Raw genomic sequence first — 27,861 nt, 5'->3', positions numbered from 1 at the left:
TACAGTGAAATAACACCATGCTATTGTTTGAGGAGAGTGCACATTTATGAACTTTAAAAGTTATCTAGTGGCCAAAATATAAATTGTGCCTGGGCTGGAATAATACATTATGACCTTTCTCTTGCATTTCAAGGTTTTTATATTTTACCAGATCTAATGTGTTATATTCTCCTACATTCATTTCACATTTCCACAAACTTCAAAATGTTTCCTTTCAAATCGTATCAATAATATGCATATCCTTGCTTCAGGTCCTGAGCTACATGCAGTTAGATTTGGGTATGTCATCTTAAGCGAAAAATTGGGGGGAAAAGGGTCGGATCGTGAATGAACTATAAAGTGCTCAAATTCTTCTAGTTCAAAACCTTTTTCATTTCAGTGTAAAAATGGTAATTTCATTGTGTTTGACATGTGGCTATGAATATTTATTATTTAGTTCTGTTTTGTAAGGACAGGGTCCCCAGAATGTGACTACAACCAACCCATCATCTAGCATCCCAGATGTGTCAGTTGATGGAGATACACAGTTAACAATGCTATTTTCATCATCTGTAAAGTGTATGAACCTAACTCACATGCTCCAAATAAGACCCTTTTTGCCCAACTTACAAGAAAATGACAGAATCTATGCAACAAATACTCAACAAATGATCTGAACTGCAACGCCTGCTTAGTTTCACTTCAGTGTGTCTCTGCGTCTCTGTAGTGATAGAAATGGTCGTACACTCCCAATGTACTTTAAATGTAAACCACTAGATGGCAGCACTCTTACACCTCACGCTGTTGAAGCGATAGGTGCGCCTTTTTGTCCCCACTGTACACAAGTGCGATAAAAAGAACATGCAAGTAATTCGCCCCAAAGCATGACGAGTGTTGGAACCATGACGTTCATACATTGAGAAAATACACATATTTCAGTTGTTGCCCAACATCCTTTCTTATGCACACTATTTGGTCCTGATTTGTAGACTCACAGATGGGCGGTGTTTCATCTGGAGCTGCTCTTTACAACCGCAATAGACAGTCTATGAAATAGATGTAAATACACGGACCATGAGAGTACAGTGATCGGGACTAGCTGCCAAAGTAACGCCCGCAAGCTACAACAGAGGTAAGCTTTTAATTATATTTTAAGATAAAGTTTCAAGATAGAAAGTGGCTTGTAGTGCCCAAAGTCGCTCTAATTATTAGGATACTACTTTGGATTTTTATATTCTGCATCATACACCAGTGAAATCTTTGTTTAAATGTTGATCCTTCATTGTTATTTGATCCATAGCTTATACTAGCTGTATTTGGCTAACAGGTATATTGTATTACTACTATGGTCCACTTAAATGTTGGTCGGCTAATGATTTCCTTTAATGTTGTGACAACATCAATGTGGTAGCAACAATATATTGCCTATTTGTAGCTAAAGAAAATAGTTTTCAGAGAGATGTGAGATGATTCCGTGCTCCCTTTTGCTCTGGTCAAATTGACAAAGCAAAATGGGATTGTGTTCATGAGCTAGCAGGGTTTTTTTTTTTACAGTAATTATTTTAAAGATTGTCAGGTGGCTTAATCTTATTCAAGAAATTGAAACACAGCCTTCTGGGTATGACTCAAAACAGCCTTTATTTTCACTGTGGAATCAAGGTTTTTCTTTTAGGTGTGTTAGGCCTTATTACGGGCTGTGCTGGGTCAGAAGTGATCATTTATCCTCAATGGAGCAAGTGGAGACTCATTCTGCCAGAGAAAGGCAGCTGGCCTGTGTGTAATGGCCAGTCCATTGATGGTAGAATGAAGCCCTTCATTTTGCCTTCACATTTCTAAGGTTAAGTAACTGATCCCATGTTAACAGTTCAGAGGCAGATTTCCACACTGGATTAAGCCAGATTCATGGATGTGTGTGTTTGTTTCACCCTCTGTGTGTTCTCCTTATCTTTCATAGGAGACGTGTGTCAAGAGCAGATGTAAGATGAGGCTTGTTTAAACCACTCAAACAGTGTTCAGATCTGTAAGGTAACATCCTTTCAGATGATTGTACAGAAACATGGTTATTTAAAATGATTTTAGTCCGTGGTGGCCTACCCTGGTCCTGGAAAGCCCATGAATGTCTACTCTGCCCAATGCAGACTATGATGTGTGAGTCCTCCCTGGTGCGATGCCTGCAGCTGCTTGTGTCCTTACTGATGGTGGTCAGACTGCAGGGTGAGTGGACATAGCACCAGACATATTGACCCATTTGTATTTCTATTAGTAAGTTCACCACATTCTTGTGGTTCTGCATGTTTCCACCAAACAATATGTTGTGTACAGTGTTACACATTTACAGTGTCTTCAGAAAGGATTTATATTTCCTTTGTCTTATTCCACATTTTGCTTTGTTACTGCCTGAATGTATTCAAATAAAATAAATGGCTCACCCATCTACACACAATAACCCATAATGACAAGACGGAAACATGTTTTTAGTCAATTTCGCAAATGTATTGAAATACAGGAATATCACATTTAGATAAGTACACGACATGACCTAAAGTATGTGGACACTTGCTCATCGAACATCTCATTCCAAAGTCATGGGCAATGATATGGATGGAGTTGGTCTAACCTTTGCTGCTATAACAGCTTCCACTCTTTTAGGAAGGCTTTCCACTAGACGTTGGAACATTGGTGCAGGGACTTGCTTCCATTCAGCCACAAGAGCATTAGTGAGGTTAGGCACTGATGTTGGGCGGTTAGGCCTGGCATGCAGTTGGCGTTCCAATTCATCCCAAAGGTGTTCAATGGGATTGAGGTCAGGTCTCTGTGCAGGCCAGGCAAGTTCTTCCACACTAATCTCAACAATCCATTTCTGCATGAACTTTTCTGTGTGCATGGGGGCATTGTCATGCTGAAACAGGAAAGGGCCTTCCCCAAACTGTTGCCACGAAGTTGGAAGCACAGAATTGTCTAGAATGTCTTTGTATACTGTACCGTTAAGATTTACCTTCACTGCAACTAAGGGGCCTAGCACGAACCATAAAAAACAGCCCCAGACCATTATTCCTCCCCCACCAAACTTTACAGTTGGCACTATGGATTCAGGCAGGCAGCTTCAACTGGCATCCCCCAAACCCAGAGTCGTCCCTCGGAATGCCAGATTGTGAAGTGTGATTCGTCACTCCAGAGAACGCATTTCCACTGCTCCACAGTCCAATGGAGGCGAGCTTTACACCATTCCAGCCGACGCTTAACATTGCTCGTGGTGATCTTAGGCTTGTGTGCGGCTACTTGGAAATAGAAACCCATTTCATGAAGCTCCCGATGAACAGTTCTTGTGCTGACTTTGCTTCCAGAGGCAGTTTGGAACTCGGTAGTGAGTGTTGCAACCAGGACAGACGATTTTTACGGGCTGTGCGCTTCAGCACTCTGCGGTCCTGTTCTGTGAGCTTGTGTGGCCTACCACTTCGCGGCTGAGCCGTTTTTGCACCTAGACATTTCCATTTGACATTAACAGCACTTATGGTTGACTGGGGCAGCTCTAGCAGGGCAGAAATTTGACAATCTGACTTGTTGGAATTTGGTATCCTATGATGGTGCCACGTTGAAAGTCATTGAGCTCTTCAGTAAGGCCAATCTACTGCCAATGTTTGTCTATGGAGATTGCTTTGCTGTGTGCTCGACCTGTCAGTAACGGGTGTGGCTGAATCAGTGGAAAGCAGACTGAACCAAGTTTTCCTCTAGGAAAATCCCTGTGAAAAACTTCCTAGTCCTTGCATATGACAAGAAAATATGGAGAGTGGAACTCAGTAATGTATTGGATTTGTCTGAAACATAACACTTTCTGTTCAGAACAAAAAGTGAATTGCTTTGCCACATTTCTTTCAATATAAATTTAGTGCCGTGTTGCAAACAGGATGCATGTTTTGGAATATTTGAATTCTGTACAGGCTTCCGTTTTTAGTTCTGTCAATAAGATTAGTATTGTGGAGTAACTACAATGTTGTTGATCCATTCTCTGTTTTCTCCTATCACAGCCATAAGCCTCATGGTGAAATCCCTGTGCGGTTTTCTTCCCCTCCGGGCAACTGAGTTAGGAAGGACGCCTGTATCTTTGTAATGACTGGGTGTATTGATACACCATCCAAAGTGTAATTGATAAATTCACCATGTTCAAAAGGATATTCAATGTCTGTTTGTTTTTTTACCCATCTACCATTAGCTGCCCTTCTTTGTGAGGCATTGGAAAACCTCTCTGGTCGTTGTGGTTGAATCTGTGTTTGAAATTCATTTCTCGACTGAGGGACCTTAATGTATGTACAGTGCCTTGCGAAAGTTTTCGGCCCCCTTGAACTTTGCGACCTTTTGCCACATTTCAGGCTTCAAACATAAAGATATAAAACTGTATTTTTTTGTGAAGAATCAACAACAAGTGGGACACAATCATGAAGTGGAACGACATTTTTTGGATATTTCAAACCTTTTTAACAAATAAAAACTGAAAAATTGGGCGTGCAAAATTATTCAGCCCCCTTAAGTTAATACTTTGTAGCGCCACCTTTTGCTGCGATTACAGCTGTAAGTCGCTTGGGGTATGTCTCTATCAGTTTTGCACATCGAGAGACTGAAATTTATTCCCATTCCTCCTTGCAAAACAGCTCGAGCTCAGTGAGGTTGGATAGAGAGCATTTGTGAACAGCAGTTTTCAGTTCTTTCCACAGATTCTCGATTGGATTCAGGTCTGGACTTTGACTTGGCCATTCTAACACCTGGATATGTTTATTTTTGAACCATTCCATTGTAGATTTTGCTTTATGTTTTGGATCATTGTCTTGTTGGAAGACAAATCTCCGTCCCAGTCTCAGGTCTTTTGCAGACTCCATCCATCATTCTACCAGAATGGTCCTGTATTTGGCTCCATCCATCTTCCCATCAATTTTAACCATCTTCCCTGTCCCTGCTGAAGAAAAGCAGGCCCAAACCATGATGCTGCCACCACCATGTTTGACAGTGGGTATGGTGTGTTCAGGGTGATGAGCTGTGTTGCTTTTTGCATTGTTTTGCATTGTTGCCAAAAAGTTCAATTTTGGTTTCATCTGACCAGAGCACCTTCTTCCACATGTTTGGTGTGTCTCCCAGGTGGCTTGTGGCAAACTTTAAACAACACTTTTTATGGATATCTTTAAGAAATGGCTTTCTACTTGACACTCTTCCATAAAGGGCAGATTTGTGCAATATACGACTGATTGTTGTCCTATGGACAGAGTCTCCCACCTCAGCTGTAGATCTCTGCAGTTCATCCAGAGTGATCATGGGCCTCTTGGCTGCATCTCTGATCAGTCTTCTCCTTGTATGAGCTGAAAGTTTAGAGGGACGGCCAGGTCTTGGTAGATTTGCAGTGGTCTGATACTCCTTCCATTTCAATATTATCGCTTGCACAGTGCTCCTTGGGATGTTTAAAGCTTGGGAAATCTTTTTGTATCCAAATCCGGCTTTAAACTTCTTCACAACAGTATCTCGGACCTGCCTGGTGTGTTCCTTGTTCTTCATGATGCTCTCTGCGCTTTTAACGGACCTCTGAGACTATCACAGTGCAGGTGCATTTATACGGAGACTTGATTACACACAGGTGGATTGTATTTATCATCATTAGTCATTTAGGGCAACATTGGATCATTCAGAGATCCTCACTGAACTTCTGGAGAGAGTTTGCTGCCCTGAAAGTAAAGGGGCTGAATAATTTTGCACGCCCAATTTTTCAGTTTTTGATTTGTTAAAAAAGTTTAAAAAATACAGTTTTATATCTTTATGTTTGAAGCCTGAAATGTGTCAAAAGGTCGCAAAGTTCAAGGGGGCCGAATACTTTCGCAAGGCACTGTATTACATCCAGGCTGTAACACATCAAAATGTGGAATAAGTAATGGGCAGATCAGTCAAACAAGACTGATCTCTGATCCCTGTTGTCCCCTCCCCTATCCGTGTCCCAGGCAAGGTAACGGCCCCTGAGCGCATGGAGGCCCCAGTGGAGCTCCCCTTCACTCTGTCCTGCATGGTGTCTAAGGGGCGTGGGGACATCCTGAAACAGGTGCGCTGGCTGGATGTCCAGAACAAGACTCTGTTGACCTACGAGCCCAGCCAGAAGGACAGCGTGAGCGGCCAGCAGCATGTAGAACTGGCACCCTCCCCCAAGGACACCTCAGCCATCACCATCCGCAGGGTGGGCTTCAGAGACGAGGGCTGCTACACCTGCATCTTTGACCTTTACCCCTCAGGATCGCAGGAGGGACGCACCTGCCTCACCGTCACATGTGAATAGAGGAGAATGTTCAGATTTCCTCTTTGTCATTGCTGTGTTACTCTGTTATTGTAGTTTGAGTGTCACAGCTGAGTATGTCCCAATCATTGTTTTGTACTTCTCTCTTTCCTGCCCTCCTTCACTCCCTCCTTGCCAATCTTTGATCTTAGAGGAGTTAATACCGCAACAGGGGGATGGAGGAAGGGGGCAGAGGTTTTCTGTATTCAGATACAGTGGCTGGAGGCGTTACGGGGACAAACAACAGGAAGAGAGAGAGATGATTAGAAAGAAAGGGCTGGACATAGGGTGTTTCTGGTCAGCAGCATAGGCACTCACATAACATTTCAAATGAGCCTGTTGTTGATTCTGAACTCAATTTATACTCCATTTTCTGCCCGTCCTTTGTTTGGTGCCTTTCTTTGTTCTCAGTGGACTCCATGGTTCCTTGCTACCTGTCTGGAGACTGATTCAGGAAAGGAGATACCTAGTCAGTTGCACAACCGAATGCATTTAACTGAAATGTGTCTTCTGCATTTAACCCAAATCCTCTGAATCAGGTATTCACTCCTCTTTTGATAAACCTCTATACTATAGGGATGTACTCTGATGGATGTAGAGAGATGTCATGACTCCCATCCCAATGTGCTGTTGTCATATGTTCCCATATGTAGCATAGAAGCCGTGGGAGCAGACCCATGTATTTCTGACAGGTCCTGTGCGGTCACAGACTGTGAGGAGAGGAGGGCTGAGGAGGGGAGGCTCATACTGCTAATCAGAAACTGCTGTTGCAGACAGAATGGTAGACACACAGATAGCATAGTACGTGTGTGTGTGTCTATCTGTTTGTGTGAACATGTTGTTTTCCTCTCCTCCAGCCCATGTGACTGCGGAGGGTAACAAGACAGCGGTGAGTGGTAAGGCGGCAGTCCTGTCTTGCTCCTATGGCCTGCCAGAGAAGGTACAGCAGGTGCTGTGGAGACACACAGCAGAGCAGGGGGACTCCAGCGGAGTAGCCTCCTATGCCAAGCGCAGCGACCCCATGATCGAGCCGCCCTACCAGGAGAGGGCCTGGCTGACCCCCTCCCTCTCCCACAGCCAGCTGTCCATCAGACCAGTCAGCATCCAGGATGAGGGCTGCTACACCTGCGAGTACCACACCTACCCAGAGCGAACCAAGAGTGCTACCGTCTGCCTCACTGTCTTTGGTAGGAAAGGTTACTCTACATACACCTTCTTCACTGTTGTTGCCAGGGTTAAGCTAAACATCCTCCTCACTGTCTAATAGCGTCTACAGTAATGATAGTAACTTATAGTAATGATAGTAACTTATAGTAATGATTATTAAATATATTGCCAGCATACCCACCTTCAGGTGCTTGCGCTTTACACTGTGTTGAATGGGTTTACTGTCGAGTGATGGGTAGTGCATGATGTTTGAATCCCCAGCATGATAGTTAACATGATACAGACCTGACTGTGCTGAACAAACCAGACTGGTGAATGCTCTCTTTCACTTCATAGAAAAGAGTTATCACTCCTCTGTTATAGTAATATACAGTGCAGACCCTAAAGTGAGAAATAATACTGCTGTTGTGATTGGCTGATGGTGGTCGATATGTTGTCAAATATTAGGTTAGAGCACTGGGAGTTTTTTTTGGCGGTTGCTTCTGCATAGTTTCACCTAAGGAAGGGGGGGAGATTATTTGACAAATGTGTGTGTGTGCACGAGTGTGTGCTCTGACCTCTGTGTCCACTGACAGCGTTGACAGTCTTAAATGACGGAAACTGTAGTAGTAACAGTGAAAGAGGCAGTTTAACAACATGCTGCTACTTCTATTTGATGACTACTGCTGCTACAGTATTCTGTAGCCCAGAGGTTCTCCCTGAACAGATGTGTTCGATGTAAGCTGGGACCTGATGGCAGCTCCAAAGGGATTGAGGTGGAAAGGAGTGTATCAAATACTGAGCTGTTCTTGACATGTTTGTGCCTGAAAATTAGGTCCATCTGTTGCTGGTAAGGGCTCTTCAGGGAAGAAGTACAGGTACACACACACACACACACACACACACACACACACACTAGTTCCAAATCAGTGTTTGTTCATCATTCGTTTTCTGGCTGTTTGAAGTTGTAGTAAGTGGTGTTTGTGTGATTAAGTGGAACACAAACCCAGGCTGGTGGTGTTTCCATAGAAATAAGAATGAATAGAACGGACTTGGAAGCTCTAACCCTGGCAATTGACTGGTACACTGGTACACACAGGCCTGGTATTGTGATGCAATAATGTCCATGTTATTTTGAAATGTTCTATAAACTGATGCTGGATTGCCATGGTAATGTAGAATGTCCATTAAAATGATGCTAACTGATGTGGCTCATGCAATGGAATGTATTTTTCGTAATGTCAGTTGAATTGACTCAACAAATCATAGCAAAGATTGAAGGGTACACTTCCTGATTTTACTTCCTGGCATGGGTACACTCAAAATGGCTGCCAGTCCACCCATTATGCCATCATTGACTTGAATGGAGACGCCCTTTCTATTCATTCTTATTTCTATGGCTGTGTCTCACTGAGGTAACACTGACAGAGAGTTTACATTAGCACTGAAGAATGGATCTATTAAAGGGAGAGAGGGGGGAGTAAAGTGTGACACCAAAAGTCATGACTGTATTACTGTTTCAGGCAGACAGTGCTCCCTACTGTCTCATCAACCCTCCCTCTCTCCCCCTTTTCCCCTTTCTCTCCTTCTTGCTCTCCCTCTCTCTGTCTTTTCCCTGTCAGCCCAGTCAAACAGCAAGGCATTTGTCTCAAATTTAACTTCCAGCGATTCAAACAGAAAAGCCTGTGCCATATCTCTCAATTTCATTATTTCAATTCAATTTCAATTCAAGGTCTTTATTGGCATGGGAAACATATGTTAACATCGCCAAAGCAAGTGAACTAGATAATCAACAAAAGTGAAATAAAAACAGAAACAGTAAACATTACACTCACAGAAGTTCCAAAAGAATAAAGACATTTCAAATGTCATATCATGTCTATATACAGTGTTGTAATGATCTACAAAAGGGAAAATAAATAAACATAAACACAAGAAGTTTGTTCTTCACTGGTTCCCCTTTTCTTGTGGCAACAGGTCACAAATATTGCTGATGTGATGGCACACTGTGGAATTTCACCCAGTAGATATGTGAGTTTATCAAAATTGTTAGTTTTTTTTCAAATTCTTTGTGGATCTGTGTAATCTGAGGGAAATATGTGTCTCTAATATGGTCATACATTTGGCAGGAAGTTAGGAAGTACAGCTCAGTTTCCACTTCATTTTGTGAGCAGTGTGCACATAGCCTGTCTTCTCTTGAGAGCCAGGTATGCCTACGGCAGCCTCTCTCAATAGCAAGGCTATGCTCACTGAGTCTGTACATACGGTAGTCAAAGTTTGGGTCAGTCACAGTGGTCAGTTATTCTGCCACTGTGTACTCTCTGTTTAGGGCCAAATGGCATTCTAATGTTAAATGATTTATACTTTTACTTTCAATCCTTAAGTATATTTTAGCTATTACATTTACTTTTGATATTTAAGTATATTTCAAACAAAATACCTTTAGACTTTTACTGTGAGACTTTCACTTTTACTTGAGTAATTTTCTATTAAGGTATCTTTACTTTTACTCAAGTAGGGAAAGGGGGATACCTAGTCAGTTGTATAACCGAATGCATTCAACTGAAATGTGTCTTCTACATTTAACCCAACCCCTTTAAATCAGAGAGGTGCTCTGGGGCTGCCATAATCAACATCCACGCCTTGCTCAGGGGCAGAACAACAGATTTGAACCTTGTCAGCTCGGGGATTCGATCCAGTAACCAAATGCTCTAACCACTAGGCTACCTGTCACCAAGTATGACAATTGGGTACTTTTTCCACCAATGATTAAACTGCTATCATTACCATCACCCCTACTGCCCGTACCACTACTATTTGGAAAAGTAATCACAACAATAATAATAATAGTAATAACAATAATACTAAAATAATGAAGTTACTGATTACTATGCAGATATTATTCAGTGTCTCTCAGGCTATGGGAGGCAAATACATATTTGGCTGGAAGAGCAGCCGTTACTCATTCACCCATGAGTATCTTTTGTCTTTCCTCTGAGATGAATAAATTAGCATTTGGAATAAATGTAGTAATCTCTGTGAACAATGAATCTGATGGTGAGGAATATTTATCAGAGTAAAGGAGAAAGTGCATCTGTTTCTACCTCCCTTGTCGTGGAGAGACCACATGCACGCTCTTCTTTGGGAAGCCATGTCTTTTTACGTCTGCTGGTTTCTATCGGTGGTCACTCAGCCTGTACTTGGTAAGGATCTGTCTCTGCTTCATATCTTTGACAGAGTAGAGATAATCAGCCAATTCATATTCTCTGTTCAGAGCCAGATTATAAGGGCACAAGGCAAGACCCATATGCAGACATGGGAGGCAGATGGTTTGAGTCTTTATATTTATTAAACAATCCAAAAGGGGAAGGCAAGAGAATGGTCGTGGACAGGCAAAAGGTCAAAACCAGTTCAGAGTCCAGGAGGTACAGAGTGGCAGCCAGGCTCGAGGTCAGGGCAGGCAGAATGGTCAGGCAGGCGGGTACAGAGTCCAGGAGGTACAGAGTGGCAGACAGGCTCGAGGTCAGGGCAGGCAGAAGGGTCAGGCTGGCGGGTACAGAGTCCAGAAAACAGGCAAGGGTCAAAAACCGGGAGAACTATCAAAAGAGAATAGAAGCAGGAGTACGGTAAAACTGCTGGATGACTTGAACATACAAGATAAACTGGCACAGAGAGACAGGAAACAGGGATAAATACACCAGGGATAATAAGCGACACCTGGAGGGGGTGGAGACAATCACAAGACAGGTGAAACAGATCAGGGTGTGAAACAGATAGCAATTTAGTCAGCTTTGGGATTATGTAAACATTTTCCAATGTTGTAAATATGAGTCCTTAGATTGGTTCATGATTTAGTTTATTTGAATTCTTTCTTTTGAAGCAGTGCTGGTGTCAGCTTGGTTGGTGAAGTCCAACACCAGCTGACTAAGAGGGCTCGTTTCTGTGCTCAGCTCTTGGGTTTAGGTGTAGCCAAAATGTGAATCATATTTTTTGTACTTTCATTGCCCCTGGAAAACAGCCCAATTCTGCCCTACATGAATTATCCAGCATAATTCTGCATGTAGGGTTTGAATTTGATGTTTGTCCCACATTTTAAAGTCCAGTTTATTCAGTGGTCCCCAAACCTCACTTCCATAAATAGCTATTGGTGGGATTACACTGTCAAATATTTTGGTCCACATTCTAATTGGGTAGTTGATTTGGAATCATTTCATTTTAATTGGGTAGTTGATTTGGAATCATTTCATTTTAATTGGGTAGTTGATTTGGAATCATTTCATTTTAATTGGGTAGTTGATTTGGAATCATTTCATTTTAATTGGGTAGTTGATTTGGAATCATTTCATTTTAATTGGGTAGTTGATTTGGAATCATTTCATTTTAATTGGGTAGTTGATTTGGAATCATTTCATTTTAATTGGGTAGTTGATTTGGAATCATTTCATTTTAATTGGGTAGTTGATTTGGAATCATTTCATTTTAATTGGGTAGTTGATTTGGAATCATTTCATTTTAATTGGGTAGTTGATTTGGAATCATTTCATTTTAATTGCATGCAATGCTCTGAGGGCTTTTCTTTGAGTGCATTCACTGCCATAGTAAAGTTTCCAGATGCAGATATGGTCAGACCAAGGTAGGTGTAATTGTGAGTGTTCAATTATGGTGTTGTTCAAGGTGAATTTATTTTTGTGTGTCTGACATCTGGCTTTTTTTCTGGAAATTTCATAATTTTAGTTGTTTTTTTATTTACTGCCAGGGCCCAATTATGGCAATATTGCTCTAGAATGTTAAGGTTCTGTTGAAGACCTTCTTTGGTTGGTAATAGAATAACCAAATCATCAGCATATAGCAGGTACTTTGGGCTGCAGAATGGTCCAACATGTCTGCTAATTTATTATATAAATGATGAAAAGGTTTGCACTCAAACTGCACCTCGACGTTGCGAAAATAATGATGTTCTTTGGTTTTTGATTTTTATTGCACACTTGTTTTCTGTGTACATACATTTTATGAAGCAATTAACCTTAACACCAAGTCCACTTTGGAGAATTTTGAAGAATAGCCGTTCGTGCCAAATAGAATCAAATGCTTTTTTAAAGTCAATAAAGCAAGCAAAGATTTTACCCTCTTTTTTTAATGGACGTGTTTATCTCTCTCTCTCTCTCTCTCTCTCTCTCTCTCTCTCTCTCCCTTTCACCCTTTCCCCCTCTTCACTGGTATTCTGACCTTGTTATCATACTACTCTCCCTTCTCTTTTTCTTAGTCTGCCTGTTTTAGAATGTTATTCTGTTTCTTGTTTGAAGTCTGGGAGGAGGAGGAAGACTGAGATTAAAATATAAGGAATAAGACTAACAAGGAGGGAAAGAGACTTGATTTCTTTCTCTGTACTGTATGACATCACAGTGCTATGTCAGTAGATAGCAGTATTGGTACATATCACAGTGCTATGTCAGTAGATAGCAGTCTTGGTACATATCACAGTGCTATGTCAGTAGATAGCAGTCTTGGTAAATATCACAGTGCTATGTCAGTAGATAGCAGTCTTGGTACATATCACAGTGCTATGTCAGTAGATAGCAGTCTTGGTAAATATCACAGTGCTATGTCAGTCGATAGCAGTATTGGTACATATCACAGTGCTATGTCAGTAGATAGCAGTCTTGGTACATATCACAGTGCTATGTCAGTAGATAGCAGTCTTGGTACATATCACAGTGCTATGTCAGTAGATATCAGTCTTGGTACATATCACAGAGCTATGCCAGTAGATATCAGTATTGGTACATATCACAGTGCTATTGCAGTAGATAGCAGTCTTGGTACATATCACGGTGCTATGTTAGTAGATAGCAGTATTGGTACATATCACAGTGCTATGTCAGTAGATAGCAGTCTTGGTACATATCACAGTGCTATGTCAGTAGATAGCAGTCTTGGTACATATCACAGTGCTGTCAGTAGATAGCAGTCTTGGTATATATCACAGTGCTATGTCAGTAGAAAGCAGTATTGGTACATATCACAGTGCTATGTCAGTAGATAGCAGTCATGGTATATATCACAGTGCTATGTCAGTAGAAAGCAGTATTGGTACATATCACAGTGCTATGTCAGTAGATAGCAGTCTTGGTACACATCACAGTGCTATGTTAGTAGATAGCAGTCTTGGTACATATCACAGTGCTATGTTAGTAGATAGCAGTCTTGGTACATATCACAGTGCTATTGCAGTAGATAGCAGTCTTGGTACATATCACAGTGCAATGTTCTGTTGTCTGAATTCCTCCTGGGGTTGCTCCACCTCTACCACAGATCTACTCCAGATTGGTGGTTCATGTGGTTCAGTTGAAACGCCTGTTAAGACACTCTACTGCAGCTGTGCTATCAGGGCCAAATATCTGTGGCCAGCCAGATCAGTTCTCGCCAACACAAACGTTCTAAATTCCAATGAAAAACATTCCTACCACAGCTCTGAGAACAGACAATTGAAAACAGAGATGATTTGTTGCGTATGGATCTCAAGTACAGTATGCACATAGTCACAAGATTCCTACAGTTGTTAGTTTTTTCACATATTGATTTTATCTGTGACATCCATTCTCTGTCCAAACAAGTCAATTTTCACTTGTGATCCAGGTCATCAATTTTTTTACCTTTATTTACATTGGCAAGTCAGTTAAGAACAAATTCGTATATACAATAAACCCCTACTCTGGCCAAACCCTAACCCGGACGCTGTGCGCCGCCCTACGGGACTCCCAATCACAGCCGGTTGTGATACAGCCTGGAATCAAACCAGGGTCTTTAGTGAAGCCTCTAGCACTGAGATGCAGTGCCTTAGACCGCTGCACCACTTGGGAGTCACTAAGCAGGACCAAGTCATAGTTAAGTGAACCCACCTGAAAACACACTGATTCACTAAACCCAACATTGATCTTTGATTATCTCTGTGTCTTCCCCAGTACTGCCTAAACCCCAGGTGAGCTACAAGAACACATCTCCAGGGGTGATCGAGGCCAACTGTACAGCCGTGTCACGGCCCCCGGTGGAGATAGTGTGGAACGCGGAGAGGGACAACCGCACTATGGGTCCCCCTGTGACATCACAGCTCCAGCAGGGGGATGGGACCACCCTGGTCATCAGCACCCTCACTGTCCAATCAGGGCTGCTGAAGGACGTGTCCGTCAAATGCCTGGTCCACCATAAGGGTCTGGAGTCACCCATCGCTGTGTCTATGAACACCAAGAGTGAGTGAGACAAACACGAATGTGCACGCACACACAGACATATACACACGCACACACATTGGGAGGAGACAGTGCTATGTTATCTTGGCTCAGAGCTAACATTTTTCTTTAAGTAGCCAGACCAAACCAGGACAAAGCCAAGAATACTGATCCTTGAGTGATGGATAAACATTAATGACTGACCTAAACACAGTGTTTAAGATTTGAGATCTGTTTTTGTTGAAGTCATTGCCAAGTAGGGTTAATGAGTGTTCATGCCCAAATGGTCAAATCAGATATGTACATAATGAAATCCAAACTTAATCTGAACCAATCAACATGTACTTTTAAAAAGTTAGCATTGTTTCTAGATGATTATCTTTCTCTCACTCTCTCTCTCGCTCTCAATCTCTCTCAATCTCTCTATCTCTCTCCCTCTCCCTCTCTTTTACTGTCTCTCTCTTACTCTCTTTCTCTTTCACTCTGTCTCTCTAAATCTCTATCTTATTCTCCCTCTCACTGTCTCTTTCTCCGTGTTTCTCTTAATCTCTCACTTTTTCTATTTTTCTCTGTCTGTCTGCTCTCCCTCTCGCTCTCTCTAGTTGGGACAGCTCTGACCATCTTAATCTCTGTGACCACTGTAGCTGCTCTGCTGGTCATATGTCTCTGCTTCTGCCTCTGGAAGTGTTTCCTGCGCAAAGAAGATGGTGAGTGTGTGTGTGTGTGTGTGTATCAGTCTCGTCTCTCTCTCTAGGAAGTCATCCTTCACTCTCTCCCTCCATAGATCTCAAAGAAGGTGTCCACTGACCTCATTGACCTCGTTGGCTATTTTGTAGCTCTCAGGCTAATGGTTGTCACCAGCATGATTCCCTACAGCTGGGATGGGGGGGTTTCTCCAGGAATAATTCAGTGTGTGTTTCTCTGTCTGTCATAGGAATTGTGTAACTACAGTGTGTTTATGCTGTGTGTGTCTCTTGTGTGAGTGCCATATTGTTCCTGTTCCCTTCAGTTCCCTGGTATGTTCTGGCATGTGTTTTCCTGACTGCCTCACCACCTTGACATTCATTTCCGAGGAAGTTGGTCATGGATGACCTGGTTGCTACTGTTTGGATGAGAGGTTTATGGCGACACAGTGTGTGTGTGTGTGTGTGTGTGTGTGTGTGTGTGTGTGTGTGTGTGTGTGCGTGCAAGCGTGCGTGCGTGCGTGCGTGTGCGTGCGTGCGTGCGCGTGTGTATGTATGTGTGTGTGTGTGTGTGTGTGTGTGTGTGTGTGTGTGTGTGTAAACACCCTCACAGTACAATTGTGATGGAATAAACTGAGGTCATTCTGAGGTCATCATCACTTTCATTAATTGAGTGTTTGAGCACGTACAGTAGCCATGAAAACACCCTGGAATATAATGGTGTGTGTGCATGCATGTGTTTGAGAAAGAGATATTGAATTATGCATCCTTTGAAAATATCAAACCTGTGGTTGGCATTTGAATAATTTAACGATGCCCTAAAGACAAAAGGACAATTGTTTTACATTGTTTGCTAAATTTAACCAGATACCCTTAGGGGCCAAGGTATATCCATTCCTGAATCTTAAAATTCACAGCCATGACTTATGTATGAGTGGGGGGAATCGATCACATGAAAATAAAGCTCTCTGTCCTTGTATCTATCCATCTCTATGCTGACAGCTGTCTCTAGTCACTACAGAGGAATTACAAACATAACACTTTGCAGCTGGCCAGATGGAGCTGTTTTTAGTTGCTATAGTAGATCTGGTGGTTCTCAGAATGGTAAAGGGAACCAATACAAGACGCTACCACCCCAACTTTACATGGGGGGAATTGACAGTCAGCTTGCCTATTACCTGCACTCAACCTGCACTTTGCCTGTTGCCCTAACTTTGGCCTCTTTCTCTATGGACTATGGGGTCATTTAATCTTAGGGATAGCCCCTTTTTTTTCAATTTTCACCTAAAATGACATACCAAAATCTAACTGCCTGTAGCTCTGGCCCTGAAGCAAGGATATGCATATTCTTGGTACAATTTGAAAGGAAACGCTTTGAAGTTTGTGGAAATGTGAATTGAATGTAGGAGAATATAACACAATAGATCTTGTAGAAGAAAATACAAAGAAAAAAAGAATAGTTATTTTTCTACCACCATCTTTGAAATGCAAGAGAAAAGTCCCAGTTCTAGCCATCACTCTGGTGTCCATATGATGGAAGCAGTGTATATGCAAAGTTTCAGACCGATAACTTCAAGCATGAGCGAACTACATGGCATTTAGTGTGAAGTCACCCAGGTACATTTGAGCAAATTGTGAAGGAGACATTGGCATTAGTATTACATTTTTCTGCAAGAATATCATCAAATCTGTATACTTGGACTTTGATTTAGATTTTCCAGTATTAGTAGCCATATTATAAGTTCAACATTTGCAAAACAACCAGTTTTCATAACTTCATAAATCTGAATATTCTTATAATTTTTGTCCAACAGGAAAAGACATGCTGTCACAAAAGGTTAGCACCTACATTTTGCGACAGACAGATACTCCCGTAAAGCCCAGCTCATTGGCTATATAGCTATCTTTGTTTGACCCCGATTGGTGCTTATTTGACAAAGATACAGTCGATCAAATGAAGATCGGCCACGTCATCGGTTTGCCATGAAGGCGTCGCTTTCTGACCAAATTTGGTGTCCTATAGGATATACTACACCCCTAATGATATAGTGAAGTCTCGTTACATTCTAGGATCTCTGAGGAATACATACGAATGGGATTAGCCTGGTTGAAACAAAGTTTAGGGTTAGATTTTCACAGATTCCTTTCTTTGCAAATTGAACGAGTGGAAATACAAAATCGGTTGTGCATGCTTTATAGACCTTTTTAGGATATGAAAAATTATTTTATCTAACAAAACAACACTTCATGTTATCTCTGGGACCCTTTGGATGATAAATCAGAGCAAGATTTCAGAATGTAAGTACACATTTCACCTTCAAAGGTGAATTTATCAAACCTATCGCAGTGAAAAAAAGTGTTTTGTCGTTAGGAGCTCTCCTCAAACAATAGCATGGCATTTTTTCACAGTAATAGCTACTGTAAATTGGACAGTTCAGTTATATTACCAATAATTTAAGCTTTCAGCCGATATAAGACCCTTATATGTACCGACATTTGTTGTTTCTCTAAAATCTGCGATGGTGACAAAAGGCTCTGCAAGATTTACAGCTGTCCCGTTGATGGGACGCCGATCCTTAATTAAAAGAACCTCTGTTTCATCGCTGGTTTCAGCATTGCTAGTGCTCTGTGGAGAATGGAGATGTTATACATAAAGGATAGTAAGGGATACAACAAAGAGTGTGCCCAAACTAATGACATTTTGTCAGCATGTGATTGTCAAGCAAATAATTTGTCATTCTCACGGTTATTGATCGTTAATTAACATAAACACGTTCAGCATCTCCTGGCTTCCACACACTGATGCAGACTGTTGAAACATCTACATTTTAAAAAGTCTAATAAATCCATGTAATATAGTCTACACCATCACAGTAAATCCATGATTTATTTTAGACAGGTCTAAAGAAACATGATATGAAGAAAATGTAGCCTATTTCAGAAGAACAGAATAGCATATTCTGAGTTGTTATTATTATTAGCAGGCAGCCTAGTGGTTAGAGAGTTGGGCCAGTAACCGAAAGGTTGCTAGATTGAATCTCCGAGCTGACAAGGTAAAAATCTGTCGTTCTGCCCCCGAACAAGGCAGTTAACCCACTGTTCCTAGGCAGTCATTGTAAATAAGAATTTGTTATTTCATTTATTTAACCTTTGATTAACTAGGCAAGTCAGTTAAGAATAAATTCTTATTTACAATGATGGCCTAGGAACAGTGGGTGTCACGCCCTGACCATAGAGAGCCTTTTTATTCTCTATTTTGGTTAGGTCGGGGTGTGACTAGGGTGGGTAATCTAGGTTGTTAAATTCTATGTTGGCCTGGTATGGTTCCCAATCAGAGGCAGCTGTTTTTGTTGTCTCTGATTGGGGATCATATTTAGGCAGCCATTTCCCCACTGTGTTTTGTGGAATGTTGTTTATGTGTAGTTGCCTGTGAGCACTTAATTTACTTCACGTTTCGTTCGTTCTTTATTGTTTTTGTGCGTTTCATTCAATAAACATGTGGAACCCATATCACGCTGCGCTTTGGTCCGAATGTTATTACGACGGTCGTGACAGTGGGTTAACTGGCTTGTTCAGGGGCATAACGACAGATATTTACCTTGTTAGCTCCGGGATTGACCCAACGCTCTAACCACTAGGCTACCTGCCGCCACTTCTTAACTGACAGTTAAATGAAGGTTAGAATATATATACTTTTTAAATGTTACGCCCTGATCTGGCTATGCCATATGGCTGTAGGCTACACAGTTCATTTAGTAGACAAGATCTGCTTTGAATTCCATGGCATTATTTTAGATTATTTTATAGTATAAAGAATTCAATTGAACATAGTTGAATAAAATAGAAAGGATAATTTCTCCAAATGATTTGAAGGAGTGCACACATGCGGCTATTCTGTGTTGAGCGGTTAACAAAGAAGAAGGTCCTCCTATATGCTTCATTTAGAGTTATTTATTTAACTTTAGTTATGATACAGATGTAAGGCTATATGTTTTGATGTTGTTATCAATTCTAAGGCTGAATGATGCAATTAATGATGATTTGAAAAAAGCATGAAAGGCATGAGCTCTGCTCTGTTTCTTGCACAGGCTGCACACACTTCATCAGTCTCTCATTCACAATTTGACAAGCACTTGATCATATTCTCACCCATCAGACTATTCTTAATTTAATCTGGTCTTTACATATAGAATTATTATTTGATTATTAAAATTTTGTTTGTACTTTTTACCTGTTTTTCTCCCCAATTTTGTGATATCCAATTGGTAGTTACAGTCTTGTCCCATCACTGCAACTCCCGTATGGACTTGGGAGAGTGTTGAAGTTCGAGAGCCATTCGTGCTCCGAAACACAACCCTGCCAAGCCGCACTGCTTCTTGACACACTGCACACTTAACCCGGTAGCCAGACGCACCAATGTGTCGGAGAAAACATTGTAAAATTGGCAACCGAAGTCAGCTTGCAGGCGCCCAGCCCGCCGCAAGGAGTCGCTAGAGAGTGATGGGACAAGAAAATCCCAGCCAGCCAAATCCTCTCCTAACCGCCTCATGGGTCTCCCAGTCACTGCCAGCTGTGACACATTCTGGGATTGAACCCAGGGCTGTAATGACACCTCAAGCACTGCAATGCAGTGCCTTAAGCCGCTACGCCACTTGGAAGGCCAGTGGAATTGTTTTTTATTTCGAGTGGCCACAAAACAAACTTAATCCTTAACCTGCACTCGAATAGTGAATGGAAGTTACTTGCTGTTATGGTTTCAAGCATAGGCAGCGAGTCCGTAAGGCTAGGGGAAGCTAAGATTTTCCTAAAGTAAATTGAATTAAATTACCAAAATTATATATCCTAATTAACATACTCCTGTCTATACAGAAATAAATACAATACTAAATAGAATACTAAAGCATGATCTGGACACAGAGGATTTTTACCTTCTTTTTTAAAACAAGTTGTGGATAATTTTTTTGCATATTGCCTACAGTCTGAAGGAAAGGCAGCACGTGGAATGTGGGCAGATTGTTCTTGAGTTGCCACTGTCTGTCAAAAGTAGAGAGGCCAAGCCAGGCATGTCGCAATATTTAAAAAAAACTTTGCAGGATAACATTGTTTAGAAAGGAAAGGGTTGATGCTGTAAAGAGAAGACAATTAAAATACTCATCTGTCATTTAGTTATCAAAAAGGTGACTTTTGTCAATATATTAGGCTCTATTTACTCTCAGATTAAAAAATGCTAATTAGCATCAAAGTAGACATCATTCAAAACTACAAATCCCTGCAAGCTCCTGCACATCATCTCCAGCTGACACCTTTGCTAACAGTTATTGTGTCAATTTAAAACTTGCACAAGACAGTTCACATAATTGTCAATTTAAAGAAATGTACCTAATTTATTAATGACTACTTTTAACTAATATTCAATACTTAATCCAGAGATACCTACCTTTGCCTCAATTTGGCATTCTCGTCCAGATCATAATGGCGTTTGTATTTCTTTATGATAGCCACCCTTGCAGCTAAATATCATTTCATTTTGGGGGGTAAATACAGGGAAATATATTTCTAAAAGTCACCTTGTCCTAAAGAGATTTACAAAGTTATCAAAACTTAATCACGCCAGGGTGTATTCTCTCTCTGTCTGTTTATTTTTCTCTCTCTTTCACTCTCTCCTTCTCTCTCGCTCCTCTGCACAGACGGAGTCTGAAAGGAGGAAGTGAAATTCAACCAATCAGAGACTGTTCCTCAACATTCTGCTGCACCTTCAGAAGTGAAGCAAGGCCCACCTCAAGAAGAGGACACACAATACAATCCATCATGACCAACATCACAGGGTCACTGAGAATCTGAATCCATCCACTCAAAACACCAATTGTTTAGTCACAATGGCTTGTACTCACCAGTTTCAAGAGTTTCATAGTAGGAGTGCTGATATATGATCAGATTTCCCTTTCAGATCATAATAAACATGGACAGTCACATACCTGACCCTAGGTCAGCACTCCTACTCTGAGACTCTTTGAATACGGCCCAGAATAATCACAACACATCCTAACAGATCTGAACCTAACCTTGTCCTCTGAACCCCAATCAGCATCGATATATATCATGAGGTGTGATGCTAATTATTTGATTCTTGTAACTGCCTTGGATTCTTTGTGCTATTGTAAAGTATGTTCCCGAGATGAAAGGGACTATGTCTGTGGGAAAACCATGAAAACTCTGAATGAGAAGTGAAAATACCTTAGTCTACCAGGGTATTACAGTATTCAGTAGCCCTAACATCTTGTGATACACTGAATGCAGAAGAGATGAGTAGTTATTGTATGGGAATTTACAAACTTTAAAGTGAACCCCCCAGAATGCACTCTATTTTCATTCTATTCTCAGTGTTTCATGGGACAGCCTGCTTTGCCAAGTTATTTGCCAATTAAGTGTACATAATGTGTATGCAACTGACAGTATTTAGCTAAGCGTGATTTCTTTCTGGAACCTCCTACAGATGTAGGATTTTAATTTGATCACCATGTGGAGGGAGAATTTTCCTGCAGGACAATTTTCCTGCAATGTAGTGTAGTTGAGGCGTAAAAAGGCTTCTAAAGTTTGTAATTTCCACTTTGAAATTTCAGACTTGATTTTCCCTTATGAAAAATTGGTAACACTTTATTTGAAACCCAGTGTCATAACAAGTTAGAACGCCATCATAACCATGTCATAATATGTCATAACAACTGACATAACTTGTCAAAGCCTGTCATAATATTGTCATAACACTGTCATGACCCATATATTTACACATGTTGTGACATACAGTATATTGCGTTATTTTGTGGGTGGTTATGACATCTACACAAATTTGTTTTTTCTTTCGTTTAAAAGTTTGTTTCTTAAATACTTTGTGGATGTTGTAATGAATTCTTTACAAGTATCATATTTCAAATAACTTCACCACCCTGTGTCACTTTACTTGGACTAAGAAAATACACTTTATGACACTGTTAAGAAGCATTATGACCATCATAAAGCCAGATAGGCCTATCAGGTACCTGCCCTAATGTCAGTCATCAGTCAAAAAGAGGGTGTCTTGTCCTGCTCCTGAAATCTGCTCCTGCATTCATCCCAGTCATCAGAAACTGAGCATTGGGGTAGGTGCATGTCTGACACCAATAACAATATTCATATAACATGGTCAATAAATACAAAAATCTATAACATAAACATAGTGTTGACAAGAAGTGTTTGCCCTCGTGTGGTAGGTTTTGTGGGGTTTGACACTCTTATGTAGGTGTCATAACCAGCCATATAATAATGCAATATATGTCACAACAGGTCTACATATATGTATCGTGACAGTGATATGACCATATTATAACAGGTTTATGACAAGTTATTTCAACTGTTGTGAAATATTAGGACATGATTATGACCGTTTCAAGTGCTACTGAAAAATAGATCATCTCCTACAAAAATGTTATATCCTACCTAATAATTCACATGTTCTGTTGCTGCAGGGTTATTTTCCTGCTGTATCAAACTGGCTCAATTTAAAATCCTACATCTGTTGCATGCTGGCAATGATAAAGCTATCTGTAAGGGTTCAACCGCAGGTCTCAGACATAGACCACTTACTCAAAACTCTAGCAGAGTTGGCGAGAGAGTGGTAGAATATATGCTCAGATAAAAATATTTTATAAAATTATACCATTAATGCCATTTTTATCATGGGGAGAGGGTGAATAACTGTAGTTATGAGTTGTTTGTGAGTGTGTGTGTTTTCAGATTCCATGGTCAGATGGTTTAATGTGATTCCCAGTAGAAGACGTGTATGAACATGTGCAATGGCTTTCCTTTTTAATCATTGCCACCAAGGAGTGGCCAGGCCATCAGTATTATCAGGTCTCTGCAGATTTAAGCTTCATGAAATGCTGAACCGATTTACTTAATCTGTATAGGCATCAGATAGCAGTCAAGGTTAATTGCCTTTTTAGGAGAAAACTGTCATGGTTTGCTACCATAATGCATCTTCTGTGGTACTTCTCTAATTGCGTCATCATACACAAGTTTTTTCCCCAGTATGTACATTGACTGCTGTGTTATGTGATGTAACCATTGAATATGTGTGTGGGGGGCTCTTACCAGATAACATGTGTTTCATAATGTGCCTTCTCCCAGAGTCACTTCACATGCTGAAAAAGCAACTAACCACATCAAAGGTCAACACAGCCCCCGTATGAAGGAAGATGCTGTCACTTGAAAATGTACTGTGTGATGAATACGTGATGAAATGTAAGATAAAAACATTTAGAAAAAGGTCTGGTGTATTACTGGTTACAAAATATTTGACACTTAATACTAAACATTGAAAGTTGACAAAACAAAACTGAGGTTTTTGAGTTTGTATCCCAGGAATGGAATTCTGGGGCCAGTCTCTGTACACCTGGATTGACTTTAAAAAGAGAGGGGGGAAAGGTGGAATTATTCTCCTCTTGGCTGTTTGTCCATATCTGGCTTCCATATGCACTTTGTTCCAAGTCTGTTTTATCCTGAGCCGGGGTGTTTGATAGGGGTACCGAGCTTTGGAGAATAAAAACACACACACACACACACACACACACACACACACACACACACACACACACACACACACACACACACACACACACACACACACACACACACACACACACACACACACACACACACACACACACACACACACACACAGCTGCAAATAGGCCAGCATCAATCTGTAAGGGCAGCTCTGCAGTGAAGGCTGATTAAAGTGTGTTTATTAGCACTGTGTCCTAAACACTGCCCTCTGTGACTGCCCTCTGTGACTTCCCTCTGTGACTGCCTTCTGTGTGGGACTGTGTTCTCTTGGCTTGGTGTGCAGTAGAACAGATTATTGTCTGAAAATTGAATGTTTTCTTATGAGAGATCAGATCACTAGTTTTCCACGCAGTTTTAGCATGGCCAGGAATGTGTTTGTGTGTCTTCAGAACTAAATCCACAACCTGTTCCATTTCTTCTGCACATTGTACACTCAAGAGGAATAGATGCTTTCTCTATCAGTATAAGGTTTGATCATGGAATAGTACTGGAATCTGTCATCATTCTCACGTTTGCTCCAAACCCCCCCTCCAGTGACACACCCAGTTTTCCTCATACTAATGAGACTGAGTGTAGTGTGTTGTTAGGGTTGATTTTGGACCAATCCCACAGTCATACCCCCTCTTACACATCTTGTCCACCCTGTCATAAGGTTTCTGGGACTGTAGTGCGATGAAGTCACATGATTTCTGTATGACCTCAATCTGGATGCAGTCTGTCATTTCTCTCTCACCACCCATCTACCACCCCTCCATCTATCCATCCATCTACCACCCCTCCATCCATCCATCTATCTATCCATCTACCACCCCTCCATCCATCCATCTATCCATCCATCTACCACCCCTCCATCCATCTATCCATCTACCACCCCTCCATCCATCTATCCATCTACCACCCCTCCATCCATCCATCCATCTACCACCCCTCCCTCCTTCCATCCATCCATCCATCCATCCATCATCTATCCACCCATCTACCACCCCTCCATCCATCTACCACCCCTCCATCCATCCATCTATCCATTCATCTACCACCCCTCCATCCATCCATCTATCATCCATCTACCACCCCTCCATCCATCCATCCATCCATCCATTAATCCTCCCACCCACCCACCCACCCATCCACCCACCCACCCACCCACCCACAATCCCACCCACCCACCCACCCACCCATCCATCCATCCATCCACCCACCCATCCATCCATCCATCCATCCATCCACATCCTCCCTCCCTCCCTTCTTTCCTCAGATGGCGTGTTCTCGCCACCCCTCTGGCGGCTGAACGAGGGCTTTGTCCTCTAAAGAAAACATACATTGCCACTAGTGTGTCCAGGGCTGCATCTAAGGCCAACGAGCAGATATGAGAGTGGGGACTGATTGTGTGTGTGTGTGTATGTGTGTTTGTGTGTGTTTGTTACAAGGACAAAGGGCAATGTGTGTGGGCTGTGACTGACAGACATCCATAGTAGGAAGAGAAATTCCATTCAACCAAATCTGAAGGGAGATGGAGTTCATTAACCCTTGTATTCATGGCATTTTCAATAAACCTAAAATGGCCTCAAAGTTGTAATGTATGTCCTCATGTCTCAGCTTGTCTTAATGTCCTGTACTAGCTTTTGCTCTATTGCCTTAGAAATGATGATGGTGGAGCATGATGCTGTAATAACAACAAACGACCACATGGGGGCGGGCAGTAGCTGAAAGTAACACAGCATCAAGGTACAGTCAGTGGTTTGCTCTCAAAAAACACCTAGGTTACTTATTTATGGCTGAAAATGACTATCTTATAGACTAATACAAATCCATTACACTGATAAGAATGGGACCTCTTCTGAGATTGTTAGGCTAATGGATGTGTCAGCAATTATGACAATAATGTAATGGCATAATTAGGCTGAAGAGTTTGTATATTTTGTGTCTCAATAAGTTTTATAAGTCAAATCAGAAAACAAGACAACTTGCATTGGTTCGACACTGCCAGGATAATTTCAATAGTGCATCATCTCTGAGCATAGAGTTTCTCTCTGAATAAACATAATCTCTCTGAGCATAGTTTCTCTCTGAATAAACACAATCTCTCTGAGCATAGAGTTTCTCTCTGAATAAACACAATCTCTCTGAGCATAGAGTTTCTCTCTGAATAAACATAATCTCTCTGAGCATAGTTTCTCTCTGAATAAACATTATCTCTCTGAGCATAATTTCCCTCTGAATAAACATTATCTCTCTGAGCATAATTTCTCTCTGAATAAACACAATCTCTCTGAGCATAGAGTTTCTCTCTGAATAAACAGAATCTCTCTGAGCATAGAGTTTATCTCTGAATAAACATTATCTCTCTGAGCATAATTTCTCTCTGAATAAACATAATCTCTCTGAGCATAGAGTATCTCTCTGAATAAACATAATCTCTCTGAGCATAGAGTTTCCCTCTGAATAAACAATCTATTTGAGCATAGAGTTTCCCTCTGAATAAACAATCTCTCTGAGCATAGAGTTTATCTCTGAATAAACATTATCTCTCTGAGCATAGAGTATCTCTCTGAATAAACATAATCTCTCTGAGCATAGAGTTTCCCTCTGAATAAACAATCTATTTGAGCATAGAGTTTTCTCTGAATAAATGTCATCTCTAAGAGCATAGAGTTTATCTCTGAATAAACATTATCTCTCTGAGCATAATTTCTCTCTGAATAAACATTATCTCTCTGAGCATAATTTCCCTCTGAATAAACATTATCTCTCTGAGCATAATTTCTCTCTGAATAAACATAATCTCTCTGAGCATAGAGTATCTCTCTGAATAAACATAATCTCTCTGAGCATAGAGTATCTCTCTGAATAAACATAATCTCTCTGAGCATAGAGTATCTCTCTGAATAAACATAATCTCTCTGAGCATAGAGTTTCTCTCTGAATAAACATAATCTCTCTGAGCATAGAGTATCTCTCTGAATAAACATAATCTCTCTGAGCATAGAGTATCTCTCTGAATAAACATAATCTCTCTGAGCATAGAGTTTCCCTCTGAATAAACATTATCTCTCTGAGCATAGAGTTTCCCTCTGAATAAACATAATCTCTCTGAGCATAGAGTTTCCCTCTGAATAAACAATCTATTTGAGCATAGAGTTTATCTCTGAATAAACAATCTATTTGAGCATAGAGTTTCCCTCTGAATAAACATAATCTCTCTGAGCATAGAGTTTATCTCTGAATAAACAATCTATTTGAGCATAGAGTTTTCTCTGAATAAATGTCATCTCTAAGAGCATAGAGTTTCTCGCTGTCTTGGTGTGGTGGGCTGCTCCTAGCACTTCCTGTGCACTGTGTTTTTAAACCACAAGCACACAGCCTTGTGCAGGACAGGGTCTGTATCTGGTGCACAAAGAAAACCCCAGTACTTTACAGTAACCACTCACTCACTCAGGATTTTAGCAGAACACATACAGAAGCAGTGTAGGGACCAAAGGCATTACCAGTGAGACAAGACCAAAGCTTCATTCTGCACTCTCAAAAACCAGCCATTCCTTCTTCATATGGTAATACTCTATGACTCTGTCACAATTTACAACACAATGAGGGACATCACTAGTCTCTGGTGAATGTATTGTAATTGAGTTGAGCTGCATAGTGATCATGTAACCTTAATTTTAAATTGTTTCAAACTACTGTAACATGTTTCCAACCCAACAATAACTGAGACTAAAATGTGTCACTGTATGTTCTGCTTGATAACAATCACACCACACCAACATAACATCACAGTTACGCAAAGTATTACCGTCATCATCATATAGCCATAGAGAAACAGTCATCTTCATATAGCCATAGAGAAACAGTCATCTTCATATAGCCATAGAGAAACAGTCATCTTCACATAGCCATAGAGAAACAGTCATCTTCACACAGCCATAGA

General features: G+C 41.0%; 1 protein-coding gene across 7 annotated transcripts; it reads left to right on the top strand.

Moving 5' to 3' along the window:
* The first annotated feature begins 770 nt into the window (after window positions 1–770).
* On the top strand, window positions 771–23,636 carry LOC110520466 (OX-2 membrane glycoprotein). Of its 7 annotated transcripts, none has more exons than XM_021597806.3 (9): window positions 873–1,111; window positions 1,652–1,816; window positions 1,934–2,004; window positions 2,118–2,193; window positions 5,955–6,275; window positions 7,138–7,467; window positions 14,389–14,673; window positions 15,255–15,359; window positions 21,023–23,636. In XM_021597806.3, the coding sequence occupies exons 4-9, from the start codon at window positions 2,121–2,123 to the stop codon at window positions 21,031–21,033; spliced, it is 1,125 nt and encodes a 374-aa protein (XP_021453481.2). In that variant the 5' UTR covers window positions 873–1,111; window positions 1,652–1,816; window positions 1,934–2,004; window positions 2,118–2,120; the 3' UTR covers window positions 21,034–23,636. The 7 variants fall into 7 exon arrangements, with proteins under 7 accessions (XP_021453479.2, XP_021453480.2, XP_021453481.2 ...); XM_090230244.1 differs by having other exon boundaries at window positions 967–1,111; window positions 1,639–1,816; XM_090230245.1 differs by having other exon boundaries at window positions 1,023–1,111; window positions 1,639–1,816; window positions 1,934–1,999.
* The last annotated feature ends 4,225 nt before the right edge of the window (window positions 23,637–27,861 follow it).

This window comes from Oncorhynchus mykiss, chromosome 3 (assembly GCF_057628025.1).
Source record: "Oncorhynchus mykiss isolate SJ-2025 chromosome 3, ASM5762802v1, whole genome shotgun sequence".
Classification (NCBI taxonomy): domain Eukaryota; kingdom Metazoa; phylum Chordata; class Actinopteri; order Salmoniformes; family Salmonidae; genus Oncorhynchus; species Oncorhynchus mykiss.
The sequence above is the reverse complement of the archived record's forward strand: the minus strand, read 5'-3'. Positions and strand labels throughout refer to the sequence as shown.

Coding starts and splice junctions, on each gene's coding strand:
- LOC110520466 (XM_090230242.1), top strand. CDS start 2,112: ATGCAGACTATGATGTGTGAGTCCTCCCTGGTGCGATGCCTGCAGCTG. Junction 7,468..14,388: donor CGTCTGCCTCACTGTCTTTG/GTAGGAAAGGTT, acceptor TGTCTTCCCCAG/TACTGCCTAAACCCCAGGTG. Junction 14,674..15,254: donor TGTGTCTATGAACACCAAGA/GTGAGTGAGACA, acceptor CGCTCTCTCTAG/TTGGGACAGCTCTGACCATC.